The sequence below is a fragment of the Thamnophis sirtalis genome, unplaced genomic scaffold, assembly GCF_051295495.1.
Source record: "Thamnophis sirtalis isolate CommonGarterSnake01/CBP01778 unplaced genomic scaffold, rThaSir2_p1.2 scaffold_1, whole genome shotgun sequence".
NCBI lineage: Eukaryota > Metazoa > Chordata > Lepidosauria > Squamata > Natricidae > Thamnophis > Thamnophis sirtalis.
The window spans coordinates 48,442,550-48,460,166 of NW_028261381.1; the positions used below are offsets into that span (position 1 = coordinate 48,442,550).

At 40.6% G+C, this 17,617-nt stretch overlaps 1 protein-coding gene across 1 annotated transcript in view; it reads right to left on the reverse strand.

Moving 5' to 3' along the window:
- LOC106551604 (protein mono-ADP-ribosyltransferase PARP14) overlaps window positions 1–17,617 on the reverse strand; it is a 60,062-nt gene extending 42,445 nt beyond the window's left edge. The window contains exons 1-10 of the mRNA XM_087707798.1: window positions 17,396–17,617; window positions 15,896–16,035; window positions 14,310–14,343; window positions 13,832–14,029; window positions 12,916–13,173; window positions 12,068–12,304; window positions 7,591–9,842; window positions 5,877–6,113; window positions 2,908–3,129; window positions 1,832–1,928 (exon numbers count right to left, since the gene is read on the reverse strand). Coding sequence (XP_087563924.1) covers window positions 1,832–1,928; window positions 2,908–3,129; window positions 5,877–6,113; window positions 7,591–9,842; window positions 12,068–12,304; window positions 12,916–13,173; window positions 13,832–14,029; window positions 14,310–14,343; window positions 15,896–16,035; window positions 17,396–17,594 — 3,874 coding nt within the window. The 5' untranslated portion in view covers window positions 17,595–17,617. The remainder of the gene's footprint in view (window positions 1–1,831; window positions 1,929–2,907; window positions 3,130–5,876; window positions 6,114–7,590; window positions 9,843–12,067; window positions 12,305–12,915; window positions 13,174–13,831; window positions 14,030–14,309; window positions 14,344–15,895; window positions 16,036–17,395) is intronic.

A 17,617-nucleotide genomic window follows, 5' to 3' on the forward strand; every position in this document is an offset into this window, starting at 1 on the left:
ACTAACAGTAGAAAAAGAACAATAATTAAGCTGCCCTCCATTTGCACTTCGTTTCTCTTGAAATAAAATAAAATTAACTGAATTTCACTATCGTTAGACGTTTAATCATTTTCTTCTGTATGTAGACAATATTTGGATAATCTCTGGCAATCTCTCCCCAGAGTTGAGGACCCTTTTTAAGATTAGGATCAGCTTTTTCTTTTTTTCCTGTGAGTTGGTCAATCACTCACCTGGTCAACATTCCGTTCCAACACCCTCCAGCACAATAAACTTAGTCCAGAGTCCCAGTTTTGTATTTAAGTCATGGCCACCACCACCGCTTTGAAGGGTTTTTCTCCGACCTCCTGAGGAATTGTATCTCTGGCAATCTCTGAGATGAAACCTCCTAGGTGTTCAAGGCCACATGTGGCTCAAGGCCTTAAATTATGGCCATGGGGTTTGGTGTACTATAAACCAGCAAGAACAAACTTCAAGATTGTGTGACCTTGCCTCCCTTTCATCCTCTTTTATCTATTATTGCTGAAGCCACAACTATTGGAAACACCTGCTTTCTGTTTTTAAACTCCAAGCTGATCTACTAGCTGATGTTTAAAATCGACCCCATCTCAGAAGTTAAACAAGCAAGTCATTGGAAGGGCAAGAATCTGAGAGGTTTCTAAAGATATGAGGAGGCAGCTGCACAAACCTCCAAAGAGTTGCTTTGATTTGATGACTCATCCCATCTTTCCCCAGGCTACTGCATACACCCTTATACACACACACACACACACGCACGCACGCACGCACACACACACACACACAGTATGTCATCTTTAAGAGGGAAGAGAAGCAACTGCTCTGCTTTGCAGCCCCATCTAACATCCTGAAGAATGGAAGAGGTTTCTGTGCCTCTGCAGCCCCTGTATCAAAACCTCCTTCATGAGCGGCCCATGCTTCTGTGGCGTGAAAATGTCTGACCTCTTGTATTCTCCAGAGCACCCAGTGACATCAGTCATTGTTGTTAAGCAAACTCATTATTTGCCATGGAGCAATTTTTGCTAGAAACCAGAAGTAAATGTCAGTTAAATGCGAATAAATCACAGTTGTGTGCTGCAAATGGCCATAAATGTGGGCCTGTTCCCAGGCACACAAAATGTGGCCACATGGGGCTCAAATCTAAGCTGTAGATAGCTTTTTGGAAATCACTGTAACTTCAAATGGTCATTAAGCAATGAGTCTACCATGCAGGTATGACTAACTTTGGCAAAGGACAGGCAGGAGACATATTTCAAGATGATCTAAAGCAGCTGCCCCCCAACCTTTTTGGGCACCAGGGACCAGTTCGGTGGAGAGAGCTTTTTCTGCAGACCGGAAGGGCATGATTTCATACGCTGCCTGCATCCTGCGAATGGGGCTTTGCTTATTTCTGGGGCCCAGTTTTTGGCATGCCGCAGCCCGGTGCCAGTCCATGAACCAGGAATTGTGGGGCCCTGAGCTAAAATGTTCCCAAAATGTAAAACTGGATATATCTTTTCTGCCATATGGACAATCATACCTCCTCTATAGCACAGAGCTCTCTGTCAAGGGAAAGCTAACTTTTCGCACAGAACAGAAGACAATAGAATATCCTTTCTTTCCTTGGACCTTATTAGTCATTTTTGTTTTACTCAAGTTAAGGCTTTACAATGTTCTGGTACACTATATTTATTCTTTCTCATTTTTTCACAAAAGATTTCTATTTCTTAATTACACATGCACTGATGATGTTACCTAGCTTGGTAATGAATCATTAATAAAACCAAAAATCCCCACCAAGCTCAGAGACCTCCAAAGACCCACAATTAAGTTTTACCTTGACTTCTCTGCTGAAAATTCTCAGATGAAACGTGGGGCACTGAAGAGCCTGTTTGGCTTACGTTCAACCTACTGTTTAATTCATCCATGAATACCTAATGAGAAAAGGGGGAAACACAATTAACAGACTAGAAAGCAAATGCAAATTAGAGATAGAGCTTCACAACACTTGGGCAGAAATGAAATGGGGGGCTGTACATGCATATAATTGCAGACAGCCAGGACCAGCTTTTGTAGCAGCTAGAGCAGGGGTGTCAAACTTAAGGTCCGTGGGCCAGATCTGGCCCATGGGGTGCTTAGATCTGGCCTATGAGGCCGCTCTGGAAACAGCAAAGGACCAGCCCACAGTGCCTCTGCCAGCGAAAATAGAGGTTGTGGGTGGGCATGTGTGAGAGAATGAAGAGGGAACGAAAAAGAAGAGAAGGAAGGAGATTATAATGAGACTGAGGGAGGGTCTCAGAGAAGTCCTGCCTTACCACTTGGCCCTGACATGAGTGATGTCAAACTGGCCACACCCATCATGCCACACCCCTCCCGGCCCTCTGAGATCAAACACAACCCTGATGCGGCCCTCAATGAAATTGAGTTTGACACCCCTGAGCTAGAGAATCCATGAAGAGGATGCAGTTATTTTAATAACCCGAAAAGAGGTACACAGTTTGCATTCCCGCAAAGCCACTTATTTGAATGCTTTGTACAGCTCTGGTATCAATTTTTCTTAGAATTGTGACCATATGGTGAAAAGAAACAGCACAGTTCTAATAGGAGGGGTAAAGAAAAGCAATATAGGGCAGGTTGCAGAAAAGAGATGAAAGTTGAAGAGGAATTGCTTTCTACTCAAAACACAACTTTATTAAAGCAGTCTCTCAATTCTCCAAGGTCAATGTCTACAGTGTGCCATGACACTAAATGTCCAAGACAGTTAAGCAACAGTAAAAACCTATTATGTTTTTTGAGACAGGCATGAGACAAGCTGAGGAAGACTAAGATTGTTCTCAGAATTGAGATCTTCTGGAGCCATGTTTAGGGTGCAACACATTTCAAAGAAACTGCAGCAAAAATAAAAAAAAATACCTGTATGGTGGTGGCATCACTGGAATGAAGCACAAAATGAACCTCTTTAAGGGACTTTGGATTTTCAGCTTGACTGAATTTGAAAACTTCATCAAAAAATACTTTAGCCACATATTGCTTGGGATACCCGAGATTTCCAGTTCCAATAGCTGGGAAGGTGATGGAACTCAGAGAGAGTTGTTCGGTGACTTTCAAACATTCCTCAATTATGCTCCCTAAGTGCTGGGGGATCGCAAAACAAAATTGTCTTAGAATGTTTTAAAACGATTAGTCTACAATTAAACATGCATGGCTTGGTATTAATTAATGGTTTGAATAAATTAATGGTTTGAATAAAAAAAATTGGAACATGGATGCAGCTATGCTAATTGGGAAATAGGATGTATCCATCAGTTAACTTGCCAGCACATTGTGTTATCATGCTGGGCTATCCCAAACTAGTAAACGATACAGGCATCCAAAGCAAAATGGATGAAAGTACTGTAGTAGGTACAGGTAGTTCTCAACTTATGAACACCACTAACATTTATGTGGCTAATTGAGAAGTTTGTTAAGTGAGTTTTGTTCTGTTTTACAACTTTGCTTGCCAAAGATGTTAAGTGAATCACTGCAGTTGTTAAGTGAATCTGGCTTCCCCATTGACTTTGCTTGTCAGAAGGTCGCAAAAGGGGATCACATGACCCTGGGACCAGTGGTAGGTTGCTCATACCTTTGCTACCGGTATGCTGCTTGTGGTCAGTTCGTGCATGTGCCAGACGTGCGCTGCACACGCATGCACACTCCACCGCCCCTGCGATGCCCAGCTGCTCATCAGTTGCACAGGCATTGCACACTGTGCGCGCATGTGCAATTGGCCTGGTTGCCTTAAAAACAGGTAAGGAACGCGGGCGGGCCAAATGAGCCACCATACTGATACGGTTGCCGCACCTCCTGACTACTACCGGTACGGCCGTCCTTGCCAGAACCCACCACTGCCCAGGACACTGCAACCACCATAAAAATGAGACAGTTGCCAAACATCCAAATGTAAATCACGTGACCACGGAGGACACTGCAATGGTCAAAAGTGTGAAAAATGGTCGTAAGTAGCTTTTTTCAGCATTGTTGTAACTTCAAATGGTCACTAAGCAAACTTGTGAGTCGAGGACTACCTATATGTGAGCTAGATTGAGGAAAAGTTCTCTACAATTTTCTTAGTCACTTGACATTTCTTTCCTTCTTCATTGTCACTGACGTTAAAGAGGCAGTTACTGATTCATATTAAATTATGAAACCTGAGTAGTGAAGGGTAGTACATAAAGAACTATGAATAAAGGACATTCAGCCTTTGCTTAAAAGCCTACTCATTTATGAAGCTCATCCACTGTTGTATACAGGAAGTACTTGCTTACCAAATGCCCTGTTTAGAGACTGTTTCAAAATATGGCAGTGGGGAAAAAAGTAACCTTATTATCGTTCCTCACACTTCCAACTATTGCCATGTCCCCATGGTTACATGACTGATGGACATTGATAGCACTTAGCAATAGTACTTACACTTATATATCACTTCATAGTGACTGACAACCCTCTCTAAGAAAGGGTTCTCCAGCCTTCCTGGCTTTGCAAACCGGAGAGGAGGGGAGAGAGGAGATGGTGCCATGAAAGCAGCAGACGTGTGTGCTCACATGCGCAGCTCCATTTGCACAAGCGGTAGGTGCGTGTGCACGCCACTCCAGCAAATGAAGCTGTGAGTGCAGCTGCTCGCACAAATGCAAGCACCCGCCACAAGTGCAAATGAAGCTGCATTTGCCCGCCACTTGCATGGTCCAGTTCCAAACAGACTGCAGCCTGAGGTTTGGGGACCCCTGTTCTAAACAGTTTACAGAATCAGCCTATTACCCCCAACAATCTAGGTCCACATTTTACCAACCTTGGAAGGATGGAAGGCTGAGTCAACCTGGATCCAATCAGAATCTAACTCCTAGCAGTGAGCAGTGAGTTATTAGCCTGTAATACTGAATTCTAACCATTACACCCCCATGGCTGTTTATGACTGCCATGGCATCCAACAGTGATACAATTGCCATTTAGGTACTTCCCAGATGGCTTTCAAAGCAGAATCAATGGAGAACCCAGCAGTACAACTGAAAATTGCAGTCACATGATGTCTCAGTTATTGACCCTGGGTGATTTTTTTAACAACCATGGTGGAAGTAAGATAGTAAGTCCATCACAGTCATGTGATATTTTGTATAAAAACCATGTTGCACCGAGACAGTTTCCAGGGCTAACTGTGGTTGTTAAGCAGTCTACCTGTTTTGTCCAGAATTGTTTGGCTCAGGGTAATATATATAGAATCTGCATGCATCTGTGTGTGTTTCTGTATGCATGTGAACACACATACAGTATATACGTGTGCATATACAGTACACATGCAGTACACTGTGTGTTTATGTGTGTGTACATCATCGGTAGTTCTCAATTTATGACCACAATTGAGCCTAAAATTTATGTTTCTAAGTGAAATATTTATTAACTGAGTTTTGCTCCATTTTACAACCTTTCTTGCCACAGTTGTTAAATGAATTATTGCAGTTGTTAAGTTAGTCACACAGTTGTTCAGTGAATCTGGCTTCCCCATTGACTTTGCTTTATGTCAGAAGGTCACAAAAGCTGATCGCATGAACCCCGGACACAGCAACCATCATAAATATGAGTCATATTGCAAGCTTCTGGATTTTGACCACGTGACCAAGGGGATCGTAAGTGTGAAAAAAATCCAAAGTTACTTTTTTCAGTGCTGTTATAACTTTGAATGGTCATTAAATGAACTGTTGTAAGTTGAAGAGCACATGTACACAAATACATTCTGACTGCAGCAACATCACTGAACAGCTGTGCAAAAATGCATCAAAGGCTATCCACATTTCTAGTGAAGGTAGTGATAAGTGCACCGTTATGTGTCCAGGGTATCAAAAGATCTTTACCTTGCTTTTTGATTTCTTTATTTGATTCCAAGCAGGTAAAATAGCATGAAGAATGTGAAGGCAGCTCAGAGCATAACCACTGGTTTTGAGCACACAGCCTTCCTTGATGTCTTTTCCTTGACCTTCTTGGGTTAATTCCACTTGGAGTTCTGCTCCTGCTTTGGCCAGAAGGGCCTTGGAAAGTGGTCCTTTGTCCAGCTGCAAATCTTTGGCAATACTATTGACAATCACATCAGTCTAAAAATGACACATTAGAATAGATGATTAAAATTGAAAGGATTCAAACCTGAACCAACCTGAGAAAACACTGGCATATGCAAATATTATGCATAACTAAAATACCTAATCATAATTGAGATATTCAACAGGCATCTCTGAACCTTTGTATATCAACATGGAGAATATTGTCCAAAGATGCATACATACAATAATACTACCTACCTACCAATGGTGGGATTCAAAATTTTTACTACTGGTTTTGTGGGGATGGCTTGGTGGATGTGGCATGGGAAGGATACTGCAAAATCTCCATTCCCACCCCACTCTAGGGAAGGTTACTGCAAAATCCCCATTTCCTCCCGATCAGCTGGGACTCAGGAAGTAGAGAATAGATAGGGCCTGGGCCAGTCAGCGGTGGTATTTACCAGTTCTCTGAACTACTCAAAATGTCTGCTACCGGTTCTCCAGAACTGGTCAGAACCTGCTGAATACCACCTCTGCTACCTACCTATGTTTGCTGTATAATATTCAGCCATTCCTATTTTTTCTCCCACTACAGATTCAACTATACAATTCTAGCTAATATTTTTTTACCAGCTTATGTCCAAAGATCTTTTTAGTATATAGGTGAATATTGTTGGAATTAAAAGAATAAGTAAAGAGAGTGACAACTTGTGTTGTGCAGCCTTAGCCCTCAAGGATGATGCAAAGAAAGAGATCTCTTGGGCATGTACAGCAGAAGAACTTATTGAGATTTTAATTGTCTTCATCTGTACTACTGAATACATTTTGTTAAGAAGTGTTTGCCCAGCAGTTTGTTATGAGTTCTTCTCCATCTTCCTTCATGCTTTCTCATGTTTCTGGAACATTATTGTCTGCTTAACTATAAACTACCGTATTTTTCAGAGTATAGGATGCACCTTTTTCCCCCCCCAAAAGAGAGTGAAAACCTGGGTGCATCTTATACACTGAATACAGCATTTTTGGCCTCCCGAAACCCCGCTTCCTTCACAAAAATGGATGTCCAGGTTTAGGAGGTCTGGGAACTGAGGGGGGCAATATTTTTGCTCATTTTTGTCCCCGCAGCCCCCAAGAGCACTCTACAAGCCTGCTAAAGGCTATGCATTACAATTTTTTGGCAAAAAACAGGTCCGTTTTCAGAAAAAACGGCTGGTTTTTTAATCCTTTCTCCCCCCCCCCTCCCAGCCCCCAGGAGCACTTTGCAGGCCTCTCAAACTCTCTGCATGTCCCATTTTTCACAAAAAATGAGGTGTGCAGAAAGTTTTGGAGGTCTGCAGAGTGCAAAAACCTTTTTTAAAAAAATTTACCTCTTCAAAATCTTGGTGTGTCTTACACTCCGGTATCTTATACTCCAAAAAATATGGTAACTATTAATCCTGGCTTATTGCATTAAGAAAAAAACATGTGGCTATACATGACCGCATTTATCACATATCTCCTCAATTCTTTATTAAAATAACAATAGTCTACTTACTGTTGCCTCTTCAATTCCTTTCTTCAGAAGCAGTATTTTTAAGCCTTCAGCTGTCACCAACATTTCAGGTTCTGGTTGGATTTTTGCAGCAGAATGTTTAGTTTTGGGAAGTGGGCAGGTTGTAGAAAGTGAGGGCCCAAATACTTCATTCAGGGTTTCAGAGAAAGCTTGAATAATATCATCTCTGATATCCATAAGGTAAATCTGTTTTAGGCAGCTGTTGTCAGAAAAATCTTCTAAGCTTTCTTTGATGGCTGTTACAATGGAATGGGTACACTCTTTTAATGGAAACCCAAAAATCCCAGAACTTATGGCAGGGATAGCTATGGAGCGATGCTGGCAGCTGTCTGCTAGCTTTAAACTTTCCCTCACAGACTTTTTTAACAGCTGTATACATTTTTCTTTTTCAGCACTTTGCCACCTTGGCCCAACAGCATGAATCACCTGTTTACATGGCAGCTTCCAAGCATTTGTGATGATTGCACAACCAGGCTTCAAAGGTCCATGTTGCCTCACTTGGTCCTTACACTCTTTTTGAAGCTCTGGACCCGCTGCTTCCAGCAGCTTACCTGCGAGGCCACCAATATGCATCAATTCTGCGTTCGATGCGTTGACTACTACATCAGCTGAACACTGGGTCAAGTCGGCTTTCAGAAGAACTACCAGAATACCATTTCCTAGCTTCACTTTATAGCATGACTGCTGCTCCTCTCCATAGCCTTTCCCATCTTCTCCAGTTTCTTCAACCTCTTCTGTGCCTTCCTGAATCCTGATCAAACAGTTAAACCTTTGTCTTGCACCAGTAATGTACAACTCTTCTCGCTCTTTGAAGAATGACTTGGCCCCTGGTTTATCAATGGCTATGCTAATAGCATGAAGAGAAGACAGGATGTTATGAAAAATCTCAACTCCCTTCAGAACTGCAACTCTGGGTCCTTCAAGGGAAATCATTTTGCAACTTTTCAGGATGCCAAAATGTATTTTTACACCTTGCCCATTTAAATTGTTCCAGCTTGGACTCTTTTCCTGTTGTACATACATTACAACAGCAGCAGATTTAGTTTGGATATTTCTCTGAATGTATGTATGGTTGTCAACGAAATCAGAGAGCTTCTGATGGGCAGTGGCCACTTCTTTGAAATAACCTGCAATGACTATTTTATCTTCCTGTTCTTGAATTATGATGGTTTCACCTGAACAATTGTATGCCTTGTACAACTGTTCCGTTAGTTCCAGCCATTCATTCTTTTTTGTAACTGTGCAATCCTCCAGTGCAACAGTTTGGTAAGTCAGATCCTTCTTGAGTTCCTCTTCAGCTCTGTGAAGGTCCTGAAGAATTCCTCCAAACAGTAATACAGACGTCTCACTGAGTTCATAGTAGGCATTTATCTTTTTGGTCCAGAATAAGAGTCGAGACAGAGACTCATTATCAACATGCTGCAGAAAAACAAGAATATTAGAATGAATATCAACCGGCTTCTGAACCATGCTGGACATTCTTTCCAGGATGTCACTTTTTATTTTAAAAACTTCAGCAGGTAAGCCACGCAGAGTTATAAGTTCTTTGGAAGCATCGTAAATAATCTTTAGCTCTGGATATGCTGAGAAAATATTCTCCTGTAGTCCAGTGTTGCATAAAATGGCATATTTGCAAGCAGGAATCGATACGGTTTCCTCTATTGTCAATCTCTCTCTTTCCATCTTTCTAACAACATTTTCTATGAGCACCTTCATTTCCTCCTCTGCTTCCTTTACACTGCCTGCTGCCCCCACCAAAACCACTTCTCTCTTTGAAGCATCTGTTATGATCAAAATGTCATCTTTTACTAGACTGTTTCTTATGGCTTCCCACAATTCAAGGTTTATTTCATGCTTGACAACTTTCTGCCGTGACAAGATCTGGGTAAGAACAGTGAAAGCATCTTCTTTCCAGATCTTAACCAAGGATCGTTTTCTCTTTGGCAAGTCATGGGAAGGATGTACCATGATCTCTGGATTTCCACAGAGTTCAGAAGGCCATTTGATCTCACAAAAATGGCCTGCCATTTCGCGTGTTATTTCCTGAAGTAAACAGTAGTTCTGCTGTAGAAACCTCCAATGATAGGGGTCAATAGACACAGGGAATGGATCTGGCATCTTTATTTGTAGTCTTTCTTTCCCATACACAGCAGATCCCAAAGATTCGTAGTACGGATAAACAGAAACAGGAACATTCATAAGCGAATGCTTTTGCTCCAAGATGGTAACTACAACTTTAAAAAAAATAAGGAGAGGAAAACAGAGTTAGAAAAAAAGCTTCACAGAACCCATCCTGCAACTTTTACTTAAAATACATTTGAATTCATTGTAAGGCACTGAGCAATTTTAACAGTTAAGTTTTGTATAGTTCTAAACCCTCCATCCTCTTTCAGAAAGAGGACATTGGTATGGATTTAGTGAGAAAGAGTTAAAAGTGTCATTGTTTGTCCCCACAAAAGTAAATTATTGGCTAACTGGCAACTGCCCCAAAGTCCTGATGAAAAATGGAATTAAAAGGTTAAAGTTGGCAAAGGAAACAGAAGCATCAGAGGTGTCTTGATTTCCCTCCCATGTTTCTTTGCCCAGATGGGGAAATTCATCCTCTCTGCTTTCGTAATTTATAGCTTGCCTGCCTGTTTGTTTGGCTTATCTGTTTACAGGTTAATGGCTGCCACTTAGACCTAAGCTCCCTGCTATCTTATTTAACTGTCTTCTTTCTGAAGTACTGACCTTGCCGTAGCTAATAAAATAAACATTATGTCAACTCATAAAGTGTTGGTTTTATAAACATTATTTATTCCTTGTTACTCCATTGTCAGATATATACTAGACACTCCCAAAATCACTTCGGCCTGATAAGCCTAATTAAAAGAGAAACCTGAAGCCATTTATTTCAAACTTTTGTTCTGTCCCATTCAGATTCCAACTCATGGAGACACATTCCCACTGACGAACAGGCGGCAGCAATTTAGCTACTTTTCTCAAATGGAACTTTTTAATGGGGGGGGGGGGAGAACCAGTTATACTCAAATACAGGTAGTCCTCAACTTACAATATAACTTGTTTAGTGACCCTTCAAAGTTGCAACAGCACTGACAAAAGTGAATTATGACCATTTTTCACACTTACAGCATCCCCATGGTCAATAATCAAAATTCAGACGCCTGGAAACCAGCTCCTATTTATGACGGTTGCAATGTCCCAGGGCCATGTGATCACCTTTTGTGACCTTCTGACAAGCAGTCAATGGGGAAGGCAGATTCACATAGCACCCATATTACTAACAACTGTAACTAACAGTTACTAATGCTTAACAACTGTGGCGAGGAAAGTCATAAAATGGGCAAAACTCACTTAGCAATTGCCTTGCTTCACCACAGAAATTTGGGGCTCAATTGTGGCTGTATGTCAAGGACTACCTGTAGCCCAGAAGTTAGCTAGAGAGATGGAGAGTACAGAGCAGGAATGGGATCAGCAGGCTTCTACATAGTGTAGCCTTTCAGATAATGTGATTATAAATCAAGATGTGGGTTTTACAAAGAATTGGGAATTTTTCCAAGACGTATGATTTCAATTATGACATTTACCGTATTTTTCAGAGTGTAAGATGCACCTTTTTACCTCAAAAAAGAGATTGAAAATCTGGATGCATCTTATACACTGAATACAGCATTTGTGGTCTCCCAACCCCCCACCCCTTTGCAAAAATGGCTGTGCATAGCCTTTAGGAGGCTCCAGAGTGCTCCTGGGGGCTGGAGAAGGCAAAAATGTTTGCCCCCCGCAGCACCCAGGAGCACTCTATAAGCCTCCTAAAGGCTATACATGCCCTTTTTTTTGACAAAAATGGGCCTGTTTTCACGAAAAACAGGCAGTTTTGGTGAGGTCTGCAGAGTGTAAAAACTTTTTTTTTATTTGCCTCTTCAAAATCTTGGTGCATCTTATACTCTGAAAACTATGGTATTTCACTGCATGTCTTTCTTATTTCCTTGCTGTTGCTTCCCTCTCTCTCCTCTTATCCAATTACTGGAAGTAGTCAAGGACAGCCAATATAGCTGCTTTTCCATTTTCACAACAACTGCTTGTAAAGTAACCACCATAAAACTTTGCAGCTGTCAAACTTCCCTGAATTGGAAAGTACTGACCTTGGAAAAAGTTCTGGCCCAGAAATCACTGATTAAGAACAACCAAAAACAAAATCCACCTGTGCTGGATTCAACAAAAGGCCTACTCTGTATTTCTATTTCCACAAGGATCCATAAACAAAAGATAACATTACATCTTCCTCCCAGTTGTTACCCAGCAAATGTCTTGAGAGAGAGAGACCAACTGTTTCTGAAATAGGAAGTGATATATTCCATAAACCTCTTTGTTCCATCACTACACATTTAAACTTATATCAGGCCCAAGAATAATTGGATTTGCACTGACCAAATGAAATTATATTTAGCTAGTGTCCAACCTTTGCTCTCCTGAAACGTAATTATGGCAGAATTGTCTAGAGGAGTGTAATTGATATCCAGCACCAGACCACCACCATGCTTCTTGCTTTCAAAATAGATAACAATATAGTCTTCAGGAATTTCAGGGGAAATATTTTCAACCAAGATGCTTTTAGGCATTTCCAAAGATCGAGCTGAAATCTTTTGTTGCTGAACCCTATGGTACTGGTTGAATGCTTTGATAAATTTGTCTGTTTCTGAAAACAAAATCGAAACATAAACAAGAAAAAAAGTTAGATGTCACTGATTACTTAACCCTGTTTATTCTATTTTTTATGTAAAAGTTGCTGTTCTAAACAGGCAAGTATGGTCTACAAAATGTCCACTGCTTAAGACTGATTAAGAACAGTTGAAAGCTACAAATGCCTCACACACAGACCCCGCAATCACAATCAGTTGCAGTCTCCTACGATCACATGACTATGATTATAAATCAGTGTTCCCTGGATTATAGGTCCTGAACCACTATACTAAGTCTTACCAAAATTATTTCAAGTACATATATAACACACATTTTTTCAAAACAGGAAGGGATTTTCAACTCCTCTGCATTTTCTCTACGAGACTTTCAAAACTGCAGAGTCTTAATGGTCCAATGTAAATGCCAAGTTTCCTTCTGTGTTGCCTTAAAAATTTTATGTGTGAAAAGTGATGATTTTAATGATTAAATCAGTCATGTCTTCCTACAGTCCCAAAGCTTCTCCTTTTTTCACATCTTGCTCAATGAAAAGCTCTAAAGAATTTGAAAGTGCTATGGCTGTAAACAAGGCATGTTTATTATTATTTTTTATTCCTGATGCTTTCTTACCAATGGGCATCATAAAAGCAATGACAGCAGCATTGCTTTCAGGCACCATTTCCACATCAAAATCCTTGTCTTCTTCTGAGAGGCCACTCACAGTCTCTACCAACAGAATGAGCATGCACTCAATTGTAGTCTTTGGCACATTCTCAAGAACCACCAGAGAAGATGATAGCTCTTGACTCAATTCCTGCTGGTATTTTTTGACATGAAATACAATGTTACTGATTTGGTGACGATCTCTTCGCAAAACCTCTTGAGCATCTAGTTGAAGAGAAAGGTACTTTTAAAAAAACTAACATTCCACAAGCTATACAAAAACATCTTTCCATTCCCACAAACGTGTGTGTGTCTGAGAGAGAGAGAGAGATTGTGTGTGTGTGAGTGTGTGTAGGCAAAGAGAGCTCAGATTTCTGTATGTGTATTCTGTATGTGTGCATATGCAGTATATATACACACACATACACAAATACATATACATACAGTATATACATACATCCACACACCTTTCCCCAAATTTCATTGTATTGTCTTCATTGTTCATTTGGGTATTCCTTTTGGTGATCAGATTTTTAGGGGAGGTGGGTATATTAAGACTACAGTACACTAAAGGAAGGTATGAAGACAAAAATTTAAAAAACCCTGACATAGCCAGCAATGTTTGCAGAATGCTAAAATGTAAATAGCCTTCTCCTTGGAAGATAACCAAATCTTGTGAGAACTCAATGTTTTCTTATGAACTTGCATGTAATAGGGGAAGTGAGATTTTGACTATTTTTTTTAAGGACCCACACTTTGTTCAAGACCAGAAAATGCACCTCCCCAAATACTTGTGACATGATCTTCATAGCAAGAGTAAAAAAAGTAGAAATAGCCCATCTTTTTTAAAAATCTCTCAGGTAAAAGCTGTTATAGAAATTACCTGCTTCATTTTCAAAGGTAACAATGAATTGTTGTCCGTCTTTAATGCAGGATTTCACGGGCCCTCCGCCAGAATGCCTCTTATTCTCAAAGTATAGCTCCAATATGTCAATCTGAATTTCCAGGCCTGTATCTGCTGTTACCACAACTCTGAATTCTTCCTGGATGGCCAATTTTCCTGCCTCCTTTTCTGTGTAATCTGAAACATTGTATAAACTGTAGTTTACAAAAAGACCATTCACCTACATTATATAAAACATTCAAAAACATTGTTTGAATTCAAAAGAACTTTCAGCAATGGTCACTTGAAGAAAAAGTTGCTCCATTAATTATTGGAGATCTGACATTTGTTAAAATGAGTGACTTAACACTTTAGCTGTCTTTTATTTAAGGGTTAATGACCATGAAGAAATATACTATACTATACCAAACCAGCATTTCGCCAGCAAGTGAAACAATAATTCAGTAATGTCACTTACCAAGTTGATGGGTTTCTTTAGCTATGACAGGCCTCTAAAAGTAAGGCAACAAGTAACCATTAGAAAGATGACATTGCTTACTTTTTCAATTGATTTTAACTCAAACCAATTAACCTGTCAATCCATATTACAAAAACAAAACAAAAACCCCTCTATTGCTAACTAACCCCCCAAAAGAGGTGAATGATAACACTCATGAAATTCATCAGCTAACAACTGAATAACGGTGTATGTGTGTGTGGTTGTCCTTGTCCAAAATATAAGTCATTATCAGTACGTTTCTGATAAAAGCCAAGAAACTAGCAGATGGGCTGGCCTTTGTGTCTCTCCATATTCACACAGCAGGTTGTTAATTGCTAAGAACCTCTAACTGAAATATTAATTGTACACGTAGGCATTCCAATCCTCAACTTATTCATGATCTTCGAAGTTGTACAAGGGAGGTTGGATCGTTCCTCCATATCCTCCTTTAACTTTCTTCCTTGCTCAATGGTAGCCTTCCTTCATCTTTTTATTCAATTTTGTTATTGCTTACCCTCAAGTATGTTCTTGCCATAAAGCTTTTCCTTCCGAGTCAGCAGGTTTGGGGCATGTCCATTCAGAGGATGTTGAAGATCATTCTTTTGCTTAGTTCTCTGGTTGTGTACTGCTACTTCTCTCCTGATCTTAGGTGGGACAATGCCAGCAAGAGGATATATATTTTTTGACACCCTGTCACTAAGCATACTGCTTCACTGATATCAATTTTTTTTGCATATGCAGATGTGCCCCATACTAGGACAGTATACTCTGCTACAGAGAGGCTCAAGGCCAAAATTGATGTGCGCAACGTAAATGTATCAATTTCCTGATGATATTGTTCCTTGAGCTGACTTTATCCTTAGCGCTAAAGTTAGTAAGTGGCCCAAGTACATGTTTATAAAGGTTTGGCAATCATATTGCTATACCGAGACATAATGCAGCTTGTTTGATTTTAATTCAGAAAGGGGTGTGGATCCAAATATTCTTATAAACCAGGAATGTCAAACTGGCAGCCCACGGGCTGAATGCGTCACACACAGGCCACGCCCAACCTGGCTCTACAAAGGCAAAAAACATGATACCTCATGCTATGTCATGTGTCACGATCTAGTTTGACACCCATGTTGTAAACCAATATAAGGCTTAGTGTTATTATTTAAATTTTATCTTTCCCCCCTCTCTGTATGTATGTCTGTGTGTCCGTAAGTAGCCAACATCCCTAATATTCCTACTTCCCATTCCCCTCCCTCCCCAATAATCCTGTGAAAAGGGTTGGACTGAGAGAAAGGGACTTATCCAAAGTCACCCAGCTGGCTTTCCTATCTAAGGTAGGGGTGGGATGGAGGTTAGCGCTCCGTCTCTCCTGGTTTCTAGGCCCTGAACCGCTACACCAAATTGGTTCTCTGTTATGTGCATAAAGCTACTACAGTTAGTTCCACAAACCATCATTAATGGTATATGTGAACTAGCACAGCCATAGTCTCCAAAACCAATGTGTACGGAGGATACAAAGCACAGATGTTACCTATGTAATTGGACTATACTAGTATAGTGCACATACTTACCTGGCTTGGATCTTGTTCTTCCAGAGGCATATTGTTATTAGGAGCCACTTTTACTGAAGGCAGTGAGACCGTTAGCTTCAATGTCTTCATTTCTGGCAGACTGAGTTCATGGCTCTTAATATTAAGAACACTCTTTCTCACTGAAATGTAGAAAAGGATAGCTGTCATTTGACCTAGTTAATCTTATATCAAAAATGAGCTATTGATGTATTGGTTGGAATTCAGGAACTGAAAGCAAGCTGGTTTACGTAACAATACAATTGGTTAGGAAATCCCCTGAGATTTTGAGTTTACACCAGGCTGAATATAGCTACTTTCTATTTCCAATCTGTGGAAGCCGATAAAACTACATTTTGAAAGAACTTTGGTTGTTTAAACATTTTCTAATTAGAAGGAATGAAAGATATTCAGAACTACATTAACTCTCAAACCAATTCAAAATTCAGTAACACTTCAGGCTTACAGTTAACAACAGAATGTTCTAGTAATAGTATGTTTTCAAGATATTGGGTCACTTAAGCGGGTAAATCCCTATTTAAGATTACATTGTAGATGTGGTGGAATAGCAAACAATGTAAACTTTAGTAGACTAAGTACAATTCCTGGAATTCAGTTTCAATGTAATGGCAGCAAATACAAGGAAATAAAGAAAGGGTCGGAAGAAATATATAAACATCTTCAGCATTCAAGTTTACTATATTTTTAGGATAATTTTGAGCCACTACATTTTTACTGTTATATTTATTTCCCTTTATTATTTTTTCAAATAACTCAAGGAGGCAAACATAGCCAAAGCACCTTCCTATTTTCCCAACAACAGCAACCTTGTGAAGTGAGTTAAGAGGGAGTAACTGGCCCAAAGTCCCCCAAGCTGGCTTTCATGGCTAAATCAGGACTTGAATTCAGCCTCTCACTTTTTACTGTTGCCTCAACTACTAGATGAAATGAAACAAGCATGCTCTTCTGAGGACTGCAATATCCCCGATTAAAGGATATTGTAAGGGATATTGATTAAGGGGGTGCTTGTAACAAATCTTAATGTAAAAAGGTAAAAATGAAGTGTGCTTGACCAAGTTTAGAATCCGGTTTGGTGTCATCCACCTTACTGTTTGTCTATGGAGATTCTCCAGTCATCCTGGTCATGGTTGACCCAAAGTTGCTTCCCCGCCCCCAAGAGGCAACTGGACTTTTTACTTTTATTTGAAGAGGTTTCACTTCTCATCCAAGAACCTGAGAGTTGAAGAAGCTTCTATAGGTTGAAAAGCGAAAGGTCTTCAAAGTAAACAAGAAAAGACAAGTTGCCTCTTGAGGGTGGGGGAGCACCTTTGGGACTACCTTTCACTGTTTGCTTCTCATTCTAATTGGCGTCTCTCCTGGGCGTCTCTCATCCGAGCACTATGAGTTTGTTTACTGAACTTCCCGATATTCTTCCGAAAAGCCCCGCATAGCATCCCTTTTCCTTCCCCGCGAGAAACGAAACCCAACCCCTATCACACCTACCCTCTTCCTGGGCGAAATACACGGTGATCTGCTCTTCTTTGCCGGGATCCACATGGATCTTGCATTCCCCTCCTCCCGATCTCTTCGGACTTTGGAAGTAACAGAGGAGCTTGTTCTTCAGGGTTTTGCCGAGGCTGCAGCCCCAGTTCCCCTCCACCAGAAGCGGAAAGCGGTAAGCCGGTTCGGCCGCGGCCATCATCCTCTCGCTCCGAAGTCGAGACA